Consider the following 20166-nt stretch of genomic DNA (forward strand, 5'->3'; position numbering starts at 1 on the left):
GCAGTACGACCGTGTGACAAACCTTCTTTGTTCCCTTAATAATTCAAATGTAACACGTCTAATTTAAGAACATATTAAGAAAATGCAATGTAACACTAACCTGAGGCTATTAATATGAGTCAACGTTGATTCGATTAGAAACAGTAGATTCAATGTTATTTAAAATGAATAGGAGTCAGAAATGAGGTAAGAACTCGAGAAGAAGCTTGAGAAGATCTTTTAGCTAAGCAAGAAACGTAGACATTGATTTCATTGTGATCGTTGTCTAAATTGACCATGGTGTAGTGTCCAGTGGTGTAGTGTTCTACCTCAGATGATAAAATCATGTGTATTCTATAGCACTTATCCTACACAGGGGTGCAGGGAGCCTGAAGTCTATCCCAGGGGACTTGGGGTACAAAGCAGGGGACACCCTGAGTGGGGTTCCAACCCATCACATGCATTCATTCGGACAATTTGGATATGACAATCAGCCTACAAAGCATACCTTTAGAGTGGGGGATGAAAGTCCCAAAGCACAGGGAGAACACGCAGGATGGAGGCAGGAAGTGAACCCCCAACCATCGAGGTGCAAGGCAAGTGCGAGGTAATGTAAAAAATTACCTTTGTTATAATATGACAAAAAAAGAACAGCACAGATTTCCATAAATGTTTAAAAAAAACATATCCTTCATCATACCAACAATTATATGTTTTAACATTCCTAAAGGTTCATGGCTTAGATGTAACTATAAAAAATTATTTGCAGGCAAATTGCTTTAGTATAAGAATAAAACATGTCAGAGTGAGCTGTTTTAGAGGTAACATCTCTTTTTGACATCAGACCATAAAGCACCAACCCATTGGTGATTAATTTCCTGTAAAAGCATGCCAAGTGTGTTAGTTATTTAACTTGACCAGGCAGTCAAAATTCTGAAAGCCAAATGACACAGATAGAGTTTTCTCTTGAACTCTATTTCTTTCTCACTGTGACACAATAAGCACTTGCAATAACAAGACTTTATTGCACTATTATATATTTATTAAACATCGACATTGCGCACGGTAGCATACCCGAGCAGTGCGGAACAATTTCTCTTGCGTGTCAAGTTCAATAAATAAAGAGCATTTTGGAAATTATATACAGAAATGTGGGGTTGAAACTAGAATGCAGCGAGTTTGAGAAAGTGAAAAGTTATAGCTATATATTTGTATGAATGTGTTTTAGTATTCAGCATGTAAACATTGTGATATACACATGTAGGTGGGTGTTTATGTGTGTGTCAGACATGATGCGGCCCCAAGCGTAGCACAGAGAAAGATCTGCGGTGTTTGCGCAGCAGCAGGCGAATCTTTTCGTCGTCTGAGTCGGGGTCCAGAGGTTTGTTGTACTCTTCGTCCTCGAGCTCGGTGTCTGAGGCGCCCTGCCTCTCGGCCCTGGACACCTGAGTGGAGCTCGGCTCAGATGCGCTCTTCTTACGCCACTTAGTGCGCCGGTTCTGGAACCACACCTGACAGAGAACACACACACACGCACACACACACACACACACACACACACACACACACACACACACAGTGCACAGTGGGACACACAAATCTCCAGGATCACATGTATAGCATTTTTTGTGTGTGTGTGTGTGTGTGTGTGTGTGTACAGTTCATAAACAGATTTCAGATTTTGTTCTGTATAAAAGTATCAGACACTTAAAGCACTTAAACCTGTACAGTGACAATATTGTTTTGTAATTCCTTTGGATTCAATCCTATTGCTTTTGAATTCCTTCTACAGTTTTACATTTGATTTTATTCTATTTAAACCTACATAAATTCTATTCAGCTGAAATCAGTTCTACTCAGTTCTATTGTTATCTCTCTATTGATTCGATTCAACTCCCCTATAGACTATTCTATAGAAATTTGCTCTTTGCAATTCACTGTTTATTTATATTCTATTAAATTCGATTTAGTAGAAAACTTTTAATTAATCTGTAGTCTATTCAGATGTGTTCTATTTCATTTATTATTATCTAGACTTTTAATTGTATTTTATTATAATTAAATGCAATTAGTATTTTGTATTATGTTCATTTTAATATAGTTTTTAAATTCTATCATTTTAAATTCACTAATTTAAATTAGTGCCGTAATCTACCCTTTAATATTACGTTTATAAACCACTCTTCTTTACATTTTTATTTCTTATTTCATTTTTAAATTTGTGATAGCTATTATCTTGTAATTTGTAGATCTGTTGTAAATGAATTGTAAATTACCGCTTCGATCTGTATTCTATTCTATCTACGCTGCTCTATTCTTTGTTCTAACATAATGTTTTTTCCACTACCATTCCTATTCTTTTAACTCCTATTTGATAGTATTATCTTTTTTATTTAGATTCTATTCACTTTTGTTCTATTACAATTTGCTCTTGATCCTATTGTGATATGATTCTGTTTTGTTCTGCTGTAAGATAAACTACTGTATTCTTCTGTATTTGTTCTTCTTATGTACTGTTTTTACTCTGTTTTGATTCTCTCGTCTTCTATTCTACACTATTCCATATTCTTCTTTCAAATATTATTTGCTCATAATTTACTTTTCAGAGTTTATATTCTGACACCTCATTTTATTCTATTCTGTTGTAATTCTTCATTTATTATAAACTGCCTCTTTTAACTCTATTCTTTTTTTTTTTTTTTTTGTACCAATGTCAATTCTGTTGTATTGTTAGCTTCTGAATATTTTATTTTGTCCTATGCATACATTTGGGTGTATGACTATATAGAAGTCAACGTTAATGTGTGTGTGTGTGTGTGTGTGTGTGTGATTGGTCACATATCAGAGTGTGCTGTCTTACTTTGACCTGTGATTCAGTCATGCCCAGCGAGTAAGCCAGTCTCGCTCTCTCTGGTCCCGCTAGGTATTTGGTCTGCTCGAAGGTTTTCTCCAGGGCAAAGATCTGATGCCCGCTGAACGTCGGCCGTGTGTGTTTCTTTCTGCCCACTGTCTCACCAGGATGCCCACTGTCTACTGAAAAACAAACAACACATCCGATTAACCCTTTTAAATTTTCATTTTAATTTACTTGGATTCTTGTAAAGATTTTATGGAATGTATTTACACAATTTAAATGCGCAGATTTAGACGTTATTATAATATCTAGTTCAAGAATTAATTAAATTAGCATCACACTGAGTCAGTCACGGGTTTATGTCTATTTGGTCTTAGAAATGGCAAAAAATATTTGAAAAACAGAACTTTTACTTAGAAGGAATTTTAAATACTATGTGTTGTATTCTGGACCTTTTATTGCATACAGGTTTACTCTTTAAACTCAATTTAATTTCAGTTATGTCCAAGGAGAGTATTTGTACATAACTAAATAAAGTCATTTTTGATTAATTTTATGATTAACTGCTTAAATGTTAAAGCTTTATTAATTGTAATTATAGCAACATTTTATATTATTCACAATTATTTCATAAAATCAATTACACATCATATGTGCGTGTATAATTTAGATGGTAGTACAATATTTTTTAGCTAGTAATCATATCAGCAAGTATTTACAGAATTGTTAGGATATAATTAGATTTCGTTATATATTCCATTTTTTTTTCTAATCTTCAAGAATACTTGACGCTTAGAATCAGTTTGTAATGATTTTATATCTAGCTATAATAATAATAATACTTGACAGGAATACATAATGCTTCGTAAATGTAAAAAGTAAATGATTGAATTCAGTGCTAATTCTGTGAAGTGATGCTGAATGAGTTTTCTTACTGTTGCTGCACTGTTGTCTTCCTCCTCTCCAGTCGTAGCCTCCCTCCACCCAGCAGCTGGTGCGTCCCTTCATCCCCGGACACTCACTAGGTTTGGGGAAAGAACCCAAAGTTGTTGGGGTGTAATCCCGATTATAATACACCCCTGGAGAGGCCACAGTGCCGCTGAAACCCCCCATGCTGGAATATCCTGAGAGCAGCGCAGTGTTAGCTGGGGCTCCCATTACAGAGCGGCTCAGGATGTCGCTGATGCCGTGTGGTGTGCCCGCCTGCAGCTGGGCATTCAGGTTGCCAGGGCCAAGTTTGTAGAAGCTGTTGGGCATAGAGTATTGGCACATGGGTGCCTTGATGTCTGTCGGGAACTGATTTAAGCCGTTGTTGAAGAGGAAAGACCCAGACAGGTTGGGCTCCATGGAAACCAGTGAGTGTCCTCCGTCTTTGTCCGATAATGATGGATCCAGGGTGAATATTTAATGGCCAGTGGGATCTCACCTGAAAGGCCAGCTTTGGTCTGATCCACTTTAGGAATGCCCTCCAGAGCGAGACGGAGAGCTTCCTGAAGTGATTTTTGAGTCAATAAGTGTATGAGAAATTTCTTCTCCTCAACTTTCACCTGTTTTGTTCCATACTTCGTGCTGCAACTCCAAAGTCAACACCAAGCGTCTTGCCACCTTTAACCCAGTTCTGCTGCCTGCAGATAAATACCCTGTAAGTCACTTCCTCGCTTTCAGGTTATAAAAACGAGCTACCTTGCACAGATGTGGCACTCTGTTGATAATGATGACCGGCGTTAGTCTGCCGGGCCTCGGCTGGACAATCACGCAGCGTGCAGAGGGCCTGATTGGCCACCGTGCAGGACGGTAGCTCTGGATTGGTTGGTGGCAGATTAATGTCTTTTTGAAGTGGCAGGGTACGAATAAGTGAGTTTTTGATGGCCTCCCTGCCCTGTGTGTGGAGCAGCAGTTGCACATCGGAGTGGAAAGAGATGGCACTTTAGAAGCCTGTCATGGCCACTGGGTTGATTTTGATTGCAGAATTGTGAGCTACAAATAGGGACTTAATGGAGAATTGGTGGAACAGCTTTTACACCAACCTTTTTATTCTGCTATATGCTACATGTTGGATGACATGGACATTTCTGTTTCATTTCTTCCTTGTGGATTACCATGAAAATGATAGAACAAAATGATAGCATTAATGATAGCCTCAAATACACAACACAAATTCACAGCAACACAGGAACAAATTTATGGCAGAAAAAAGGAGATTATTTTTTCTGTTATTTTTATAGTATTCAATGAATACTTATTTTCTCATAGAATTTTTTTCATAGATAGATAGATAGATAGATAGATAGATAGATAGATAGATAGATAGATAGATAGATTAATTCAACCTGTATCTTCTGATTTAGTATTTAGTCACTTTATGATTTTTCTCACAAATTTGATAACATTTCTTATTTTATTTCTTATATATTTGTTAGACCAGTTTTAAAAGTTAACAACCCAACAATGAATATAAAAGTTAATATGACAAAAGCACACCTCATACACTTATTATGTGAACTCCAAACCTGACAACTTATTAATACTTTAACACACAGTAGTCTTCTTGGCCAGCAGGGGACACCAGTATCACAAATAAGTCCAACAATTTTAGTGCATTAAAATTGACTTGATTTTATTTTTTTCAATTGTAAGTCTTTAATGACAAGCGTTTAATTATGACAATGACAAGAGTTTAATTATATAGATGATTGTGTTTTAAGCTAACCTGTGAACCATTCACATAAGTAATTAAAATAAAACAAATGCAATTAATTATATAAAAGCTGATATTCAAACTATATATAAATGATAAATAAATGTTCACTTAAATAAAATAAAAAAGATATACATATACAAATACAAAAAACAAATGATATACTCCTTTTATTTTATTTAAGTGTACATTTATTTATTTATCGTTTACGTATACTTTGAACACCAGCTTTTATATTATTAATTGCGTTTGAATTATTTTCTAATTATTTCAAATTATTTATTGAATTATTTTAATTACTTAAAAGTGTATTTATTATGTAAAATAAAATAACAAGTGTATTTAGAACAAATGAAATACTCTTTTTAATTAAAAAAAGTAGATTGAACTATAAAGTTGGGAATGGGAAGAAAGTGTATAGAAAAATATATCTTTTATATATATGTATATATATATATATATATATATACACACATATATATATATATATATATATATATATATATATATATATATATATATATATATATATATATATATATATATATATATGTATATATATATATATGTATATATATATATATATACACACACACACACATATATATATATATATATATATATATATATATATATATATATATATATATATACATATCTGACATTTGTGCTTTTTTATAAAGATATAAATGGCTAAAGTCTAATATCACTGTAATCAGCACAAACTGGACTACAATAATATGTGAGCAGCATGTATGTACATGATTGTGTTTTTGAGAAAACAATGTTTATGTGTGGTTTTACATCACTTGAATAAGGCCATAAAACACATACAGAACATTGGTTCACAGGACTTTTGAGAACTGGATCTTGTAGCCTAGAGTTTTTGCTTCAAAATTATGTGAAAATCATCTTGTTTACTCGCTCACAGAAAACACTATATTGATTTAAATTTTCTAAGACACTTTTTGTTTGTAAAGGGCATATGCGAGTATGCGTCAACTATCATGAATATTAGTATGATTCACACCTGAGAAGACAAAGGCCTGCATAATGAGCTGCATAATGAGCCTTTCAGGTAAGTGTGTGACAGAGAGAGGAGTTACAAGAAAGAATGTGAGGACAAAATAAATGTGTATATTTTTTGTTTGTAGTTTATTTAGAATATTTATCTATCACACAAAATAACTTTAGATGTTAGTAATAACACAGAAGACAAAATCAGGGCAAAACTGTGCAACAAAAAAAAAATTGTCAACAGGAAGAGTGCAAGATAAAAAAGGTTGTGAAGTTTGTAGAAGCCCACTAACCTACTCTGTCACATAGCACCCAGAAGTGAACAGTTATACATCTTGTGCCACTCTAGGAAACAGTTCCTTTTCAGCTGAACACACAAGTGAACATCACATGCCTGGCATTTCCAAGGCATTTCCAAGCACACAGGTACTGTGTCATGTACTGAGTCATTCCTGTGTCTCGGGGGTTAGCTGAATCACCTCAGTTCATATTTGCATATGAACATTAGCTATAATTAGCTATAATGAGGCGAAACAGGAGAAACCGGACCACTCCTTACTTTGTTATGGATTACATAAAAATAGAATTTTTGTATTTGACTAGAATTTCATTCATTCATTCATTCATCTTCTACCGCTTATCCGAACTACCTCGGGTCACGGGGGTAGGCGTCATTGGGCATCAAGGCAGGATACACCCTGGACGGAGTGCCAACCCATCACAGGGCACATACACACTCTCATTCACTCACGCAATCACACACTACGGACAATTTTCCAGAGATGCCAATCAACCTACCATGCATGTCTTTGGACCGGGGGAGGAAACCGGAGTACCCGGAGGAAACCCCCGAGGCACGGGGAGAACATGCAAACTCCACACACACAAGGTGGAGGCGGGAATCGAACCCCAACCTTGGAGGTGTGAGGCGAACGTGCTAACCACTAAGCCTCCGTGCCCCCTTGACTTGAATTTGTTTATTTAAAAGTAGACATTTCAAGCTTTCTATGCATATATTTATCTTGTATTTGAGGCAAGTATTCGCTGAGATTCGGGTTGTTGTATTAATGTGTCTGTGAAGAGTGGTGACCAAGACCGAGATGGCAGAGAACGCACTCTGTATATTTTCTTTATTCTACAAAAGCACAGTGTTTTGTTGTTATTATGTGTGTATACTGTACAAATAAAAGTAGACCCTTTAAAGATTCGATTGATGTATTGCTCTTATCTGTATGATCGAAACTGAAAGTGTAATTTAAGTTCATTTCGTACGGTGGCTGAGAAGTGCAAAACAAATTAACAAATCTGAAAACACATTAACAAATCCGAAAACACATTAACAAATCTGAAAACACATTAACAAATCCGAAAACACATTAACAAATCTGAAAACACATTAACAAATCCGAAAACACATTAACAAATCCAAAAACACATTAACAAACCCGAAAACACAACGACAAGTCAGACAACCCGGAAACGGTAGGTACTGTATCGTTTTTGAATGGAAACTTACCGATCATTGGACAAGACACCTGTCACTCAAGATATACAGGTATGGAATTTTATGTATAATGTGCAAACAGAATTAATCCACAGTAATCCATTCCAACTTTTCCCTGCGGCAGACTGTTGAACTTCATGTATACCTTGAGTGACAGGTGTCTTGTCCAATCACAATCTATACAAACCTGTTCCGAGTTGTCTGAATTGTCGTTGTGTTTTCAGATTTGTTAATGTGTTTTCGGAATTTTTAATGTGTTTTGCACTTCTCGGCCACCGTAATTTCGGCCTTAACAGGAGATTATGCCACAAAACGCATATACGCGTTCATCGACTCCAGAGGGTTAAAGTAGAATTGGGGGCGTGTCTATAAAAAGACTGACAGGTTTGCCACGTTAAAAAGGACAGGCCCAGACTACAGCTTTTCAAACATGTTTGCTTAAGCTGTTTGTCCTAGAACAAAACAAAACAAAAGATTAGGGTTATTAACCAAAATAAACCAAATAATTCTATTCCTTTCAGACAAGACCAAATTAACAGCACGATTAACAGCACGTGTCAGACATTAAAAAATTCTTAGTTTTCACTGTCTAAACACCCGTCATGCTCTTCACCCAGATTCCTCATGAATCATTGCACAAGCTTCTTCAACCATCATTCTCAGCTCTGTTTTATATTCCAGCCACTCGACCGAGAAGATTTTATACATTTAACGATTTTTATGAAGGTTAATGAATAAATTATGACAATTTACATCTAATTTAACCCAAATACATTCCCCTGTGGTTATTAAGCTGTGCATGCTGGCGATTACTTTTTAATCACATAGGTGGCTGATGTAACCTGTTAGTAAACACTTTCTTTGAGTCATTCCTTTACTGATGTTTCGCATGTACACAATTTATTTTCCTAATGGATATGTTGGCTTAGAGGCGATATAACCTTTTTTTGTGTGTTTTTTGCTAAAAACTACTTCAGTTGGTGAGATCACAAGCACAGGATTGTTTTTTTTTAACTCTTACCGGTGAAGATTTGCTTTCTGTATGATGTGGAATTGGGCTTTGGCTGAATGACATGATGGAGCGTCTTGGCCCATATCTACGGAAATATATATATACGTATATAATTTTGAAAAATCACAACCCCCTCTGCGTGTCATGACGCTTGCTTGATTTTGTTTTCATTTCTATGTTTGAGGGACTTATTTATACAACTAATTTACCCAATCAACAGTAATTTTTGAGTCAACAAGGGATTAGTCCACTTCTCTGACTGTTTCGGTTCACACCCTCCTCAATATTCATAAACGTGTCATAGGTTTCATATTAAGGATCTATTAGTGATTCATGGGTTGTTCAAAGTTTGGGATGCTTCATAACCGAACACACACACACACACACACACACACACACACACACACACACACACACACACACACTCACCCTGAAGCTGTTGGACTTGTTCTACACACAGAATTGGGCGTGATTGTGAGCTAGAAAAGGTCGGATTTACAATAAAAAAGAATCCAGCCAACTTTTCATACCTCACGTGTCCTTTCATGTGCTGCATATTTCTCGGAAATTTCCCTCAGGTGTCTCTTACTATAATAGACTCCTAGATAAAGGATGAATAATGACAGAACTTTTAACAACTCATTTAGGAAAGCTTCACCAAAATTAAAACAGCACATTATTATTATTATTATTATTATTATTTAGACTTTCAGTCCAAGAACTATTTTTGTTTTAGAATCAATGAACTTTTTGGTCATATTATTTGTTTATAATATTGTGTGTTTTTAAAAGATGTGCAGATTTACAGGGTGATTAGTCAGGAATGGAAACCAAATTCAAGACAGGAATATAATGTGCAACCTGGCTACTGGCAAGGGTATTTTCTGTATTTTATGGTCCAACATTTAATGAGGATAAATAAGTCTAAAGTCTGTGTATATATATATGTGTGTGTGTGTGTGTGTGTGTGTGTGTGTGTGTGAGCCACCCGGAAATCTCCCTAAATTTCCTCTGTGAATTCCTGGATATCAATATGCAGTAGGGAACTCCCAAATATACTCTCTCACCATCCCAAACTTTCTAAAACAAGATCATTGTCCTTCTGATCAGAAGATTTGTGTTGAATTAAACAAATTAATTATTCTTATATAAGTTTGACATAAAACGAGTGTGTTTTTCCTCTGTTGGATAACCAAACACAAAGATTTACCGGTTGAGGATAACAGCTTCAAATTTCAGAGTGTCTAATTTCATATGATAGATTAACCACTTTTGAGTGTGATGTGTAAAAGAAATTCAGTTCTGAACATGAGCACAACAAAACAGGGGGAAATTCCAATCTCTGACTTAGTTAATAAATAGTTAAAAGCAGTAGCATATGAAAAAAACACAGTTGTGCATGGCTCTCGAAGTATTGCAACACTCATCTCTCCATGGAAAGCACCTGCTTCCCCATGATAAAGCAGTTATTTACTGGGTTAAATGTTTTGTACAAAATTTCATGTTTAATTTCTCCTGTTGAAGCATGTGTTTAGATGACAATTAAAAAGCTTTGATCAAAAATGGATGGAAAGTTTTTTGCGCAACCTTGTCCAAACTTGTGGAGTCCATGCTTAAGCTGTAGAACAGCAAAAAAATGAACTAACAAAACAGCAAGAATATCTGAAATTCATGTAAATATTTCAAATTTTATACTTTACACTCAAGTTGTTATCCAGATTATAAATAATTTAACATCTTACGTTGCAATTAATTGCAATTTCTTATGAGGATTCACTCAGCTATAAAAGCCTGACACTCTATTTACAAATTACAAGATAAGATATATATCGTTTTCCTGTTAAACCTGTTAAATTCTAAACTTAAACTTTAGCGGTTGTTATTCAGCCTGAATTTCTATAATCACTTAGATAATCACAGGCTGTACTGGTGCCAGTCATCTTTCAACAATCATGACAGTTGAATAGAAGATCAGACATTTGTTTCAACTTGTCCTAAGGGATATGACATTTTAGGTTTATTTGCCTCTAGTTTCTCAGGTACAGATCTTGAGCAATAAACACTCAATGTTACACTGTTCAGCAGACTTTATCCTAGTAAACCTAACATCTTGGAATACACAAGCAAATAGACGGTGAGGAATTTTGTTCTTGACGGTGAGGAATTTTGTTTCCGTATTTGCCTTTTTGGCCAAGCCTCTTTTGTGTCTGGTTTCTCTTTTGCATCTTGAGGATTAATGGCTAAGACAGATGAACCCAGAATAATGCTGCTCAACATTCTCTTGTTATACACAAACGTACAGCTCTTCAAGATTTTCTTCTTGTGAACTGGTCCTGTGTGTTTAGCGGTGTGTGACATTGCCAACATTTTTTATGAGGAAGAAAGAAATGAGTGAGTATTCTCTACCTACCAAATCCTGCTTAGCTTTTAGCTGAACAGATAAAGTAATAAGAAACTATGTACAGCGTAATCTTTTATTAGTCGTTTTAGTCCAGGCAATGTGTGCTGCATTTTTTTTTCGGTACTGAATGTTCCATGCTATTAAAAACAATTAACTGTCATTAACAGTAATTAATTAAGGACACCTATCTCAGTCTTTTATTAAATCCATTACACCTGAGGAGAACAGTTCAGATACAAATGCTAATTTTAATAACAGGGAAAAAAATTAATCTTATTATACAGTACATCTGATTCAACAATTCTTGTTTACGTGTTCAGATGCTGGTTAACTTTTTCACTATTTTATATATCATATTGCTACTACAAGATGGGAAGTATTTCAATTTATCCTGACCTAAAAACAGAACTAAATAAAGACAACTCAAAGGAAACATTCTGCTAAAATACTAATGTTGCTAATAGTGAACAGACTTGTGTAGCCACTATTAGCATGATTAGCAACATTAGCTTTTTTTTTATTTGATTCGTTTGTACTCTTTATTGCCACAGCAACACTTGTAATATTTATATTTACTACACTTTAAAACATCTGAGAGGAAGCGCACAACTAAAAATGCTAAGGTTGCTAACAGTGCGCAGAATCTATTACCCACAATTACTAAAATAGTAATGTTAGCATTTTTAACTGAGCAATTTATAGTTTAGATTTCCTCTGCAAGATTACGGACATTTACAGTACATTCACTTTGCTTCAAAACACCTTAGAGCAGTGTTACTCATTGCGCGGCTCGCGAGCCTCCTGCGGCTCGCCAAGCTTTAATATGCGGCTCGCATGGTAGTAAATAATACGATGATATGATCATATGGTTAAAATTTATTTTTCATTTAAATAACATTAATAACAATCAGGGAAGCATAGAAAAACAAATGTGCTCTATTACAAATAATAATGTATATTTATATATATTATTTGACTCGTCACTGACTCACTGCGTACTGCGCAATAGCCAGTTTTTGGCGGCCTGCCAGAAGCTAGTTTGTGTTTCATGCTAGTTAACAACTTGTGTTTACTGTACACACGGACTAAAAAATGTGAAGACCACTGCCTTAGAGGTAGAATTAAACCAAAAATGCTAATGTTGCTAATAGGAAACAGGCTATAGTAATGTTAGCATGATTACTGAGCATTTTATTCTTACCACACAATTGTTATTCCTTATATTTAACTCACCGCAAAATATCAGAGAGGAACAACTCAGCTGAAAAGGCTAATGTTAACTAATGGTAACTAACAGGGAACAGAATAAATTAGGCACAGTTATCATGATTTGTGACTTTTTTAATAAGTTAAATAAGTTAATATGCCTTCTATCAACACCATAAGTATATACACCATATATATATATATATATATATATATATACATATATATATATATATATATATATATATATATATATATATATATATATATATATATATATGTATATATATATATATATATATACGTATATATATATATATATATATATATGTATATATATGGTGTATACGTATATATATACATAAATTTTCCTTTCATATCACCATGTCTCTAACAGGGAAATCGCGTCACCAATGTTAGCATGATTAGTAGCATTGACCGATCAGTAAAGCCAGGAATGAAATTATTAATTGGTTATCACTTTTCATTGTTAATTCAACAATTTAAGTGATAATTCAACATTTTGGGAGTATTGTCACAGTTTAAAAAAGTACTCCTGCTAGATTTTTTCACTTATCTCTGACACGAAAGTGTCTACAACAATCCCCCGAATTCTATATATGTTTCTCACTAAAATGTATACAATACTATACTATATACTAATGTAAATATACTGTATACTAATGTAAACAATCCCCCAAATACAATATATGTATTCATTCATTTTCAGATAAACATGGTCGTGTTTGCGGCAGGCGCTGCCTGGGTCCCATGAAATTTCTTTCCGGAGTGGAGGGAGACGCAGGGCTTCTCGCCTCCAGGGACACAGCATCCCGCACAGACAGACTCGTTTTCCTTTGCCGTGCAGTAAAAGTAAACGAGAAGGTCAGGATACAGATTGAAAGTGGACTCTTGTCGCAGGACAGTCACAGAGCTATCAAGATCGGTTTTACAAATGTCTCTCCTCTCAGTGCTGCACGGGGCCTGCGGTCCTGCGTGGTACCTCTACCGGAGAACTTGTGCCTGCCTGGTGCACAAATTGAGTTCTGGATGAACTATGCACTTTTTGTTATTATCCGAGCAAGTGATCGGAAGAAATATTACATGAAAGGAGAAGGACTAAATCTGCATGAGCCATTGTTTGTTTTCTTGGAGCTTTGTGGAAGCACGAGCACAGTGAGGCTTTTGGGTAAGAAGCAGATATTTACTACTATTATAATTAGGGGTCAAGCCCCGAAGGGGCGTAGACACCTATTGTTATCGTTAGTTTTCTTCTTCTTCTTCTTATTATTATTATTCTTCCTCTTCCGCCATTGAAGTCAATGGCAGCCCATAGAACCATATGTAGGAAAGTTATGAAATTTGGCACACATGTAGAGGCCAGTCTTAGAAGTTACTATAGCAGAATATAGAATCAGAATCAGAAAGGTCTTTATGTTGTTTTTATGTCTTTAAGTATGTTTTCAGATACGAGGAACACACACACACACTTACACACACATTTACACACACATTTACACACACACTCACTCACACTCGCACACTTACACTCGCACACTCACATACTCACTCGCACACTCACACACACTCACATACACACTCACACTCACACTCAAATACACACACTCACAGTTACACACTCACTCATACACACTCACTCACACACACTTACACACACACACACTTACACAAACACTTACACACACACACACTTACACACACTCACACTTACACACACACTCACACTTACACACACACACACACACACACTCACACACACACTTACACACACTCACTCACTCACACACACTCACACTTACACACACACTCACACCTACACACACTTACACACATTTTGAATTTTCACGTTAAGTTCAGTATTTTACCAATGCAATGCCATATCGTTACAAAACTTGGTATGGTTCATCAGCGACATGTTCTGAGCGCATCTGATCGGCTTGACCCCGGTATCGCTGCTTGCAGCTATATTTATTATTATTGTTATTATTATTATTATTATTATTATTATTATTAAGACATGTGTTTACATATGTACTTGCTAATTAATCAATTAATATTATGCTACAGGTTCGCGGAAGGGGGATCGCACGTCTTGCCCTTTTCTTCCATCAGATACAACAGGGAGCAAAGAACAAGCCCTTAATGAAAACCTCCTTAACCTCAGTCTCATCTCTGATGATAATGCAAATTCAGGTATGTCTGTACTTGTTTACTGGTAAAAGGCAGTTTAGGTTCTGACAGTTCCACTAAACATTTGTGGTCAAAGCTTGGTACAGCTTCATTCATGTAATTTTCCAGAAAATTCTGCATGTTTGTCAGCTCTGTTTGATTCAGCTTAATAGTATATTCAGCAATTAATATTTAGGCATTGGAACACTTTATGGATACTTGTAAGGTCCGATCTTACATGCTGTTACATTTTTAAAATGTACATTTACACATTATATCACCCATACAGGCAGCAGAGTGACATAGTGGTTATCACATATTTTCTCGAACCTCAGGGGTTCAGGGTTGGATTCCTGACTCTGTCTGTCTGTTTCTGGAGTTTCCATGTTCTCCCCAAGCTTTAGGGGTTTCCTCCCTTTCAGTCCAGAGACAAGCATTGTAGGCTTCTTTCTTGGCATCTTTAAATTGACTTGCACCTTGTCCAGGATGTCCCTGCCTCCTGCGTGTTTTTGTTCTAACCCTCAGCATGAGAAATATTTGATTGTATCTTTTATCTCTTGTTTCTTTAGAACAAACAGTATTCAGAGAAGCACCAGAATGGCAAGCAAGTCACTCACCGGCACATGCTAGTACATTGGTTTCTACTCAAAGATCAAGTCAAGGTGAACACAGACAGACTGCAGAGAGCAGAGGTTTAAAGAGAAGGCATCGCTCTTCAGTGGTAAGCAGTCATGAGTAATGATATGTGTGAGGAGCTCTGGAAAAAAAAAAAAAAAAAAAAAAGGGTTTGGCCCATATAGATTTTTTTTTTGAGATTATGTTTACTAAGGAGCCAATTTAACAAAAATGTTTAAAAAAAAAAATAAGTCAGGCTTTGATTAAGTTGCTGGATAGCTGTGTGCTGGAGTGAAACAGACACAATCTTAATCAACTTGGTGATAAACAGATACTGTCTGTCAAAATGCCAATAACATGACATTGTGGAAGACCATTTTTGCAAGTGAACATGCTAGATATTCAGTTAAAACGCATGAAACATATTTCAGTTGAAGAAAGTCTACAGTTTGTACAAATATAAATATAATGGCATCTGCCAATATGTAACCATGACTTGAAACCCTTACAGTACTGGTAACCATCACCATTGTGAAACACAGAATCTGTAATTTATGTACAGTATTGTGTTTCCTTCATTTAGGAAGACACGGATGTGACGTCCTTGCTGAAAGCATTTCAAATGCAGTATCTCAGCTCTAATGAGGTACATGTGGTCATCCAGAGGACAAGACTTCTGAGGAGTGCACTTGTTGCTCTTTCCAACAGGAACTTCTCCTGGACTAAAAAACCTTTTATCGAGTTTGCTGGTGAGGAGGCTTTTGACAACGGTGGTCCGAGGAGAGAGTTCTTTAGGTAGGACATGATGAAATCTCTGGGTGGTGAGGATGGCATTATTGTCCCCTGTTATTCAGAGCAAACTAATCAATCATGTGTGTCTATGAGCTCATATATGAGGTACAGAGCTGACAGCAAATTCTTCCAAGTGGCTGTTTTCATGTGTCTCAGAGGAAGTAGGTGTTAACTTTCACCCTTCCTGGTCGGTAGCTAGACAAAACTGCTGCAGGGGGAAGTGGTAGGTCAATGGTTTGAAGGTTGTGACACCCTAAACCCATAAAGGATATAAATAAAAAATAAATATATAAATATATATAAAAGGGCAGCTGACAAATTCCATAAATTTAGACAATATTTAATATGAATTTTGTTTGATTGCAGAAAAACTGACCTGCTTAAAAGATCTTTGATATTTTCTTTAATTTTTGAGGAACTTAAAGATTGGGTGCACAATGTTTGAGAAATGCTTCAGAAATCTGAGTCGGGCCGAATAACAAAACAAACGTGTAGCCAATGAGCAGAAAGGGGTGTGTCTTGTAAATATGCGGCGGAGAGAGTGTTCAGTGCGCATGTCTGACATTAGCCGAAAGCGATTGAAACATTGACAAGGCAGGTCAAAACAAAAAAGCAAAAAAAAAAGGCTTACGATAAGGCAAGAAGCAGGACCCGTGTTAATATAGGATCAGCTTTCCAGCGCTGGAGAGAAATGAACGTCTTCCACGTGAAACGGAGATAAACCTTTCACGGTACAACACACAGTACTACAAAAACACATTCGACCTGTATTACCATAATATTACTCATTGAGTTCATTTACTGATAAAAATCAAAACGGGGGGGACACCCATTTGGGTTAGGGTTGTTTAGGTGATTTCAAATGTCAACACTGGCTTTCCAACAATGTGCACCCAGCCTTTAAGAGTTTTTTTTACACTACATTCCTTTCAGGCTCCTGATGATCGAGGTGCAAAGCAGCCTTGGTGTATTTGAAGGAAACCCAAAACACTTGTTCTTCACTTACGACCAGATTGCTTTGCAGCAGCGTAAATACGAGCAAGCCGGGAAACTTGTAGCTTGGTCTGTAGTTCATGGAGGACCAGGAATCAAAGCTCTAGACCCTCATCTTTACCAGCTCATGTGTGGAGTACAGACGAAACTGGCAGACTTTGACTGGCGTCTCATACCAGATCCAGACGTCCAAAGAAAAGCTGAAAAAGTACACAGACATTTTTTCTACATGATCAATTATTTATTTGTGCCTTTATCCATGCTTTTCTGAAAACCCCATATCTTTTGTGTCTTCTTAGATCTTATCTTGCAGGACAGCTGAACAGCTTTGTGATCTGCAAAGAGAATTAGGAGACTGGATCAGTGATTGTGGATTTCCAGGCATTTATGGACCAAACATTGGCATCCAAGACATTCCTAAGATTTACTCCTTCGTTGTGAGGCACTATATTTATCTTAGGTATGATGTACGAAGCGCAGTGATTATGTAATTTTGCAGAATTTCCACTCAGTTTAGTTTCTTGTCTGAATCTGCCACTTTTCCAGCTAATCTGAGTGTTTTTGCAGATTGGAATGCATCCATGCCAAAGAAAGACATTCCTTTTTATACCATCTCTAGTTTCATAAAAACAATAATACGTCACTGTCATGTTTTCAGTGATAAACGTACAGTGCTATTTAGACCTCAGTTTTGTTGAATTCTCCATTCTGATTGGTTTGATCTGAAATCCAATCTGAAAATAATTTACAGTAGATTTACAGTATTTCATTTCCTCCAGGATTTCAGGTTTTTTTCCATAGAATTGTTGCCAAAAATGTTTGATTTTTGCTGCGGAATATTTTTTTTTTTTTTTTTTTTTTTTGTGGAACACTACTTTGTGGTAAAATTACCAGAACAGGATTATACTTTTAAACTCCAACCAGTGTAGACACATATGTAATGTCTTTCTATGATAGCTGTACTCATGTTTGACACATGAATTGAAGAGGGCTTTGGCTGATTGGACGTTGTGATGAGATCGCATGATTCGCCTTGGCCCAAGTCAACTTCTCCTCCTCAGAAAATCACTGAGTTTGCTTGATTGCTTGCAAAATCCTGGAGGGACTGTTATATTAATGTATTACGTATACATCATCTTTTCTGTCAAGTAGGAAGTGTTAAATAATCTAAAGCTAACAATAAAGAGATTTTTGTTTTTGTTTTTTTGTGTAACATGATAAGCTTCATTCAAGTCGAGAGGCTGGTCAGGGACGACTGTTTACAGCTGCTATACGATAAGAAAATAAACGATAAGAAAAACTTGTTTTAGTAATGTAATTATAAGAAAAAATTATAAAAATAGTAACCACTGTAACCACTGGCAATTTTTTTTGTTGTATAAGAGCAATAGAACACTACAGGCCTTCTTGTTGTAGGAAATGCAATGCCTAATATTTTATTTTATATCTTCAGGGTATCGAATATGATCAACCAGTTCATCAGAGGCTTGAACTCATGCGGAAAGCTGTGGAACATAGTAAAAGCCAACTGGACTGATTTCCTGCCTATTTTTACCAAAACATATGAACGGCTATCGCTGTCATCATTCAGAGCCCTGTTTGATATCGGCTGGAGTGCCGAAGGTACCAAGAGGAGAGAGGAGGAAGAGGAAACCATTTACCACTGGGAGCTGGTGCTGAAGATGATTGATGGTGAGCGTCATCTTCTCATAAATGCCAGGAAATGATTTATCTGGCAAGTGAAGCCAAAGGTTTTAGGCAAAACAGGAAGGAATTTCATGATGTCATTTTGGCTACATCCTAAGTGTCACATGTGTATTGTTCACAACAGGCTGTGTAAGTAATTGTGTACATCGGATACAAAACAGTAAGCCATGTTTCCTCGACTTTTCCTTAGAACAAGAAACAGAGCTGGGTTTCGAAGAGCTGCTTGTATTCATCACGGCGTCGGATGAGGTTCCAGTGTTGGGCTTCAATGAAAAACTCAGCATTCACTTCTACCAGCCTGAAAGGAGAGGCTATCGTCTACCCTACACGTCCACATGCATGATGGGACTTTTCCTTCCTCGGGGGATCAGGAGTCATGTAGAACTCAACCAGATGCTGCTGAGAGCAGTGAGAGACTCGAGTGGATTTGGAAAATCGTAAATTTATGTTGTGTATGAATTGATAATATTGTACTGTTAAAAACAAGAAATCGTTTGGTTTTGGTGCAGCATTTGATCTGACCCTCACGTGAACTTCCTGGAACTGCTGCAGAGAGAAATGAGAGGATTTGGTCAAATCATTGTTCACCAGTCACCATTGTTATTTATCTGCTATTCTTAGTGAAAATGACTCGGTTGTTAATGCATAAAGAGGTACTGAAGAGTCATATTAGAAGACTATCATTTATAAACTCAGTACAAAAATGTAATATATATTTATAAATTTATAAATACGTGTGTGTGTGTGTGTGTGTGTGTGTATGTGTGTGATAGTAAAACTAAAAATCATTACATGTCAAAACATTAATATGATTCCATGTCTATCTGTAGTATCTGTGTAGCTTTAAAATTTTGCAGATAATGAAAATAATAAAATATGTTATAAAAACACAACTACACTCTAAAAATGAAGGTTGTCACATGAGAAAGGCATGAGAGGACCTCTTAGCAGAGCTAAGTTCTACACTAAAAAGTCATTCATGATTACGGACATTTTATTTAAGGCAGGAGTCAACAAACAGATGCATGGAGGATACACGAACGTATTTCAGAAGACTGAAATGAATATCAGAGCCACTAAATTTCTGAAAAAAAAAAAAGTCTGTAGTGTAGATTCTGAAGCAGTCTATCTGCTGTCTTGTAATTATGGAAATGATTAATTATTATTAATGATTCATTAATGGTAATAAAGAAAAAAT

At 36.0% G+C, this 20166-nt stretch overlaps 2 protein-coding genes across 5 annotated transcripts; one reads left to right on the forward strand and one right to left on the reverse strand.

Annotated features, from left to right (window-relative positions):
• Positions 1-999: 999 nt before the first annotated feature.
• On the reverse strand, positions 1000-4568 carry nkx6.3 (NK6 homeobox 3). Of its 2 annotated transcripts, none has more exons than XM_060881297.1 (3): positions 3769-4568; positions 2840-3009; positions 1000-1490 (listed from the first exon to the last, which is right to left on the reverse strand). In XM_060881297.1, the coding sequence occupies exons 1-3, from the start codon at positions 4178-4180 to the stop codon at positions 1263-1265; spliced, it is 810 nt and encodes a 269-aa protein (XP_060737280.1). In that variant the 5' UTR covers positions 4181-4568; the 3' UTR covers positions 1000-1262. The 2 variants fall into 2 exon arrangements, with proteins under 2 accessions (XP_060737280.1, XP_060737279.1); XM_060881296.1 differs by having other exon boundaries at positions 2840-3012; positions 3769-4560.
• A 6493-nt stretch (positions 4569-11061) lies between these two features.
• LOC132854182 (G2/M phase-specific E3 ubiquitin-protein ligase-like) lies at positions 11062-19861 on the forward strand. Of its 3 annotated transcripts, none has more exons than XM_060882428.1 (10): positions 11062-11198; positions 11367-11455; positions 13402-13860; positions 14760-14885; positions 15431-15582; positions 16060-16271; positions 17202-17469; positions 17561-17721; positions 18715-18953; positions 19159-19861. In XM_060882428.1, the coding sequence occupies exons 2-10, from the start codon at positions 11437-11439 to the stop codon at positions 19407-19409; spliced, it is 1887 nt and encodes a 628-aa protein (XP_060738411.1). In that variant the 5' UTR covers positions 11062-11198; positions 11367-11436; the 3' UTR covers positions 19410-19861. The 3 variants fall into 3 exon arrangements, with proteins under 3 accessions (XP_060738411.1, XP_060738410.1, XP_060738409.1); XM_060882427.1 differs by having other exon boundaries at positions 11064-11220; XM_060882426.1 differs by having other exon boundaries at positions 11064-11455.
• Positions 19862-20166: the final 305 nt, after the last annotated feature.

The sequence above is a fragment of the Tachysurus vachellii genome, chromosome 11 (genome assembly GCF_030014155.1).
Source record: "Tachysurus vachellii isolate PV-2020 chromosome 11, HZAU_Pvac_v1, whole genome shotgun sequence".
Taxonomy (NCBI): domain Eukaryota; kingdom Metazoa; phylum Chordata; class Actinopteri; order Siluriformes; family Bagridae; genus Tachysurus; species Tachysurus vachellii.

Bases quoted from the DNA above. Each gene is read 5' to 3' on its own strand.
- nkx6.3 (XM_060881296.1), bottom strand. From the start codon at position 4,180: ATGGAGCCCAACCTGTCTGGGTCTTTCCTCTTCAACAACGGCTTAAAT. The intron at 3,013-3,768 runs GTAAGAAAACTC...TTTGTTTTTCAG, and splicing joins AAGACAACAGTGCAGCAACA to TAGACAGTGGGCATCCTGGT. The intron at 1,491-2,839 runs GTAAGACAGCAC...GTTCTCTGTCAG, and splicing joins TGACTGAATCACAGGTCAAA to GTGTGGTTCCAGAACCGGCG.
- LOC132854182 (XM_060882428.1), top strand. The intron at 16,272-17,201 runs GTAGGACATGAT...CATTCCTTTCAG, and splicing joins CCGAGGAGAGAGTTCTTTAG to GCTCCTGATGATCGAGGTGC. The intron at 18,954-19,158 runs GTGAGCGTCATC...ACTTTTCCTTAG, and splicing joins GGTGCTGAAGATGATTGATG to AACAAGAAACAGAGCTGGGT.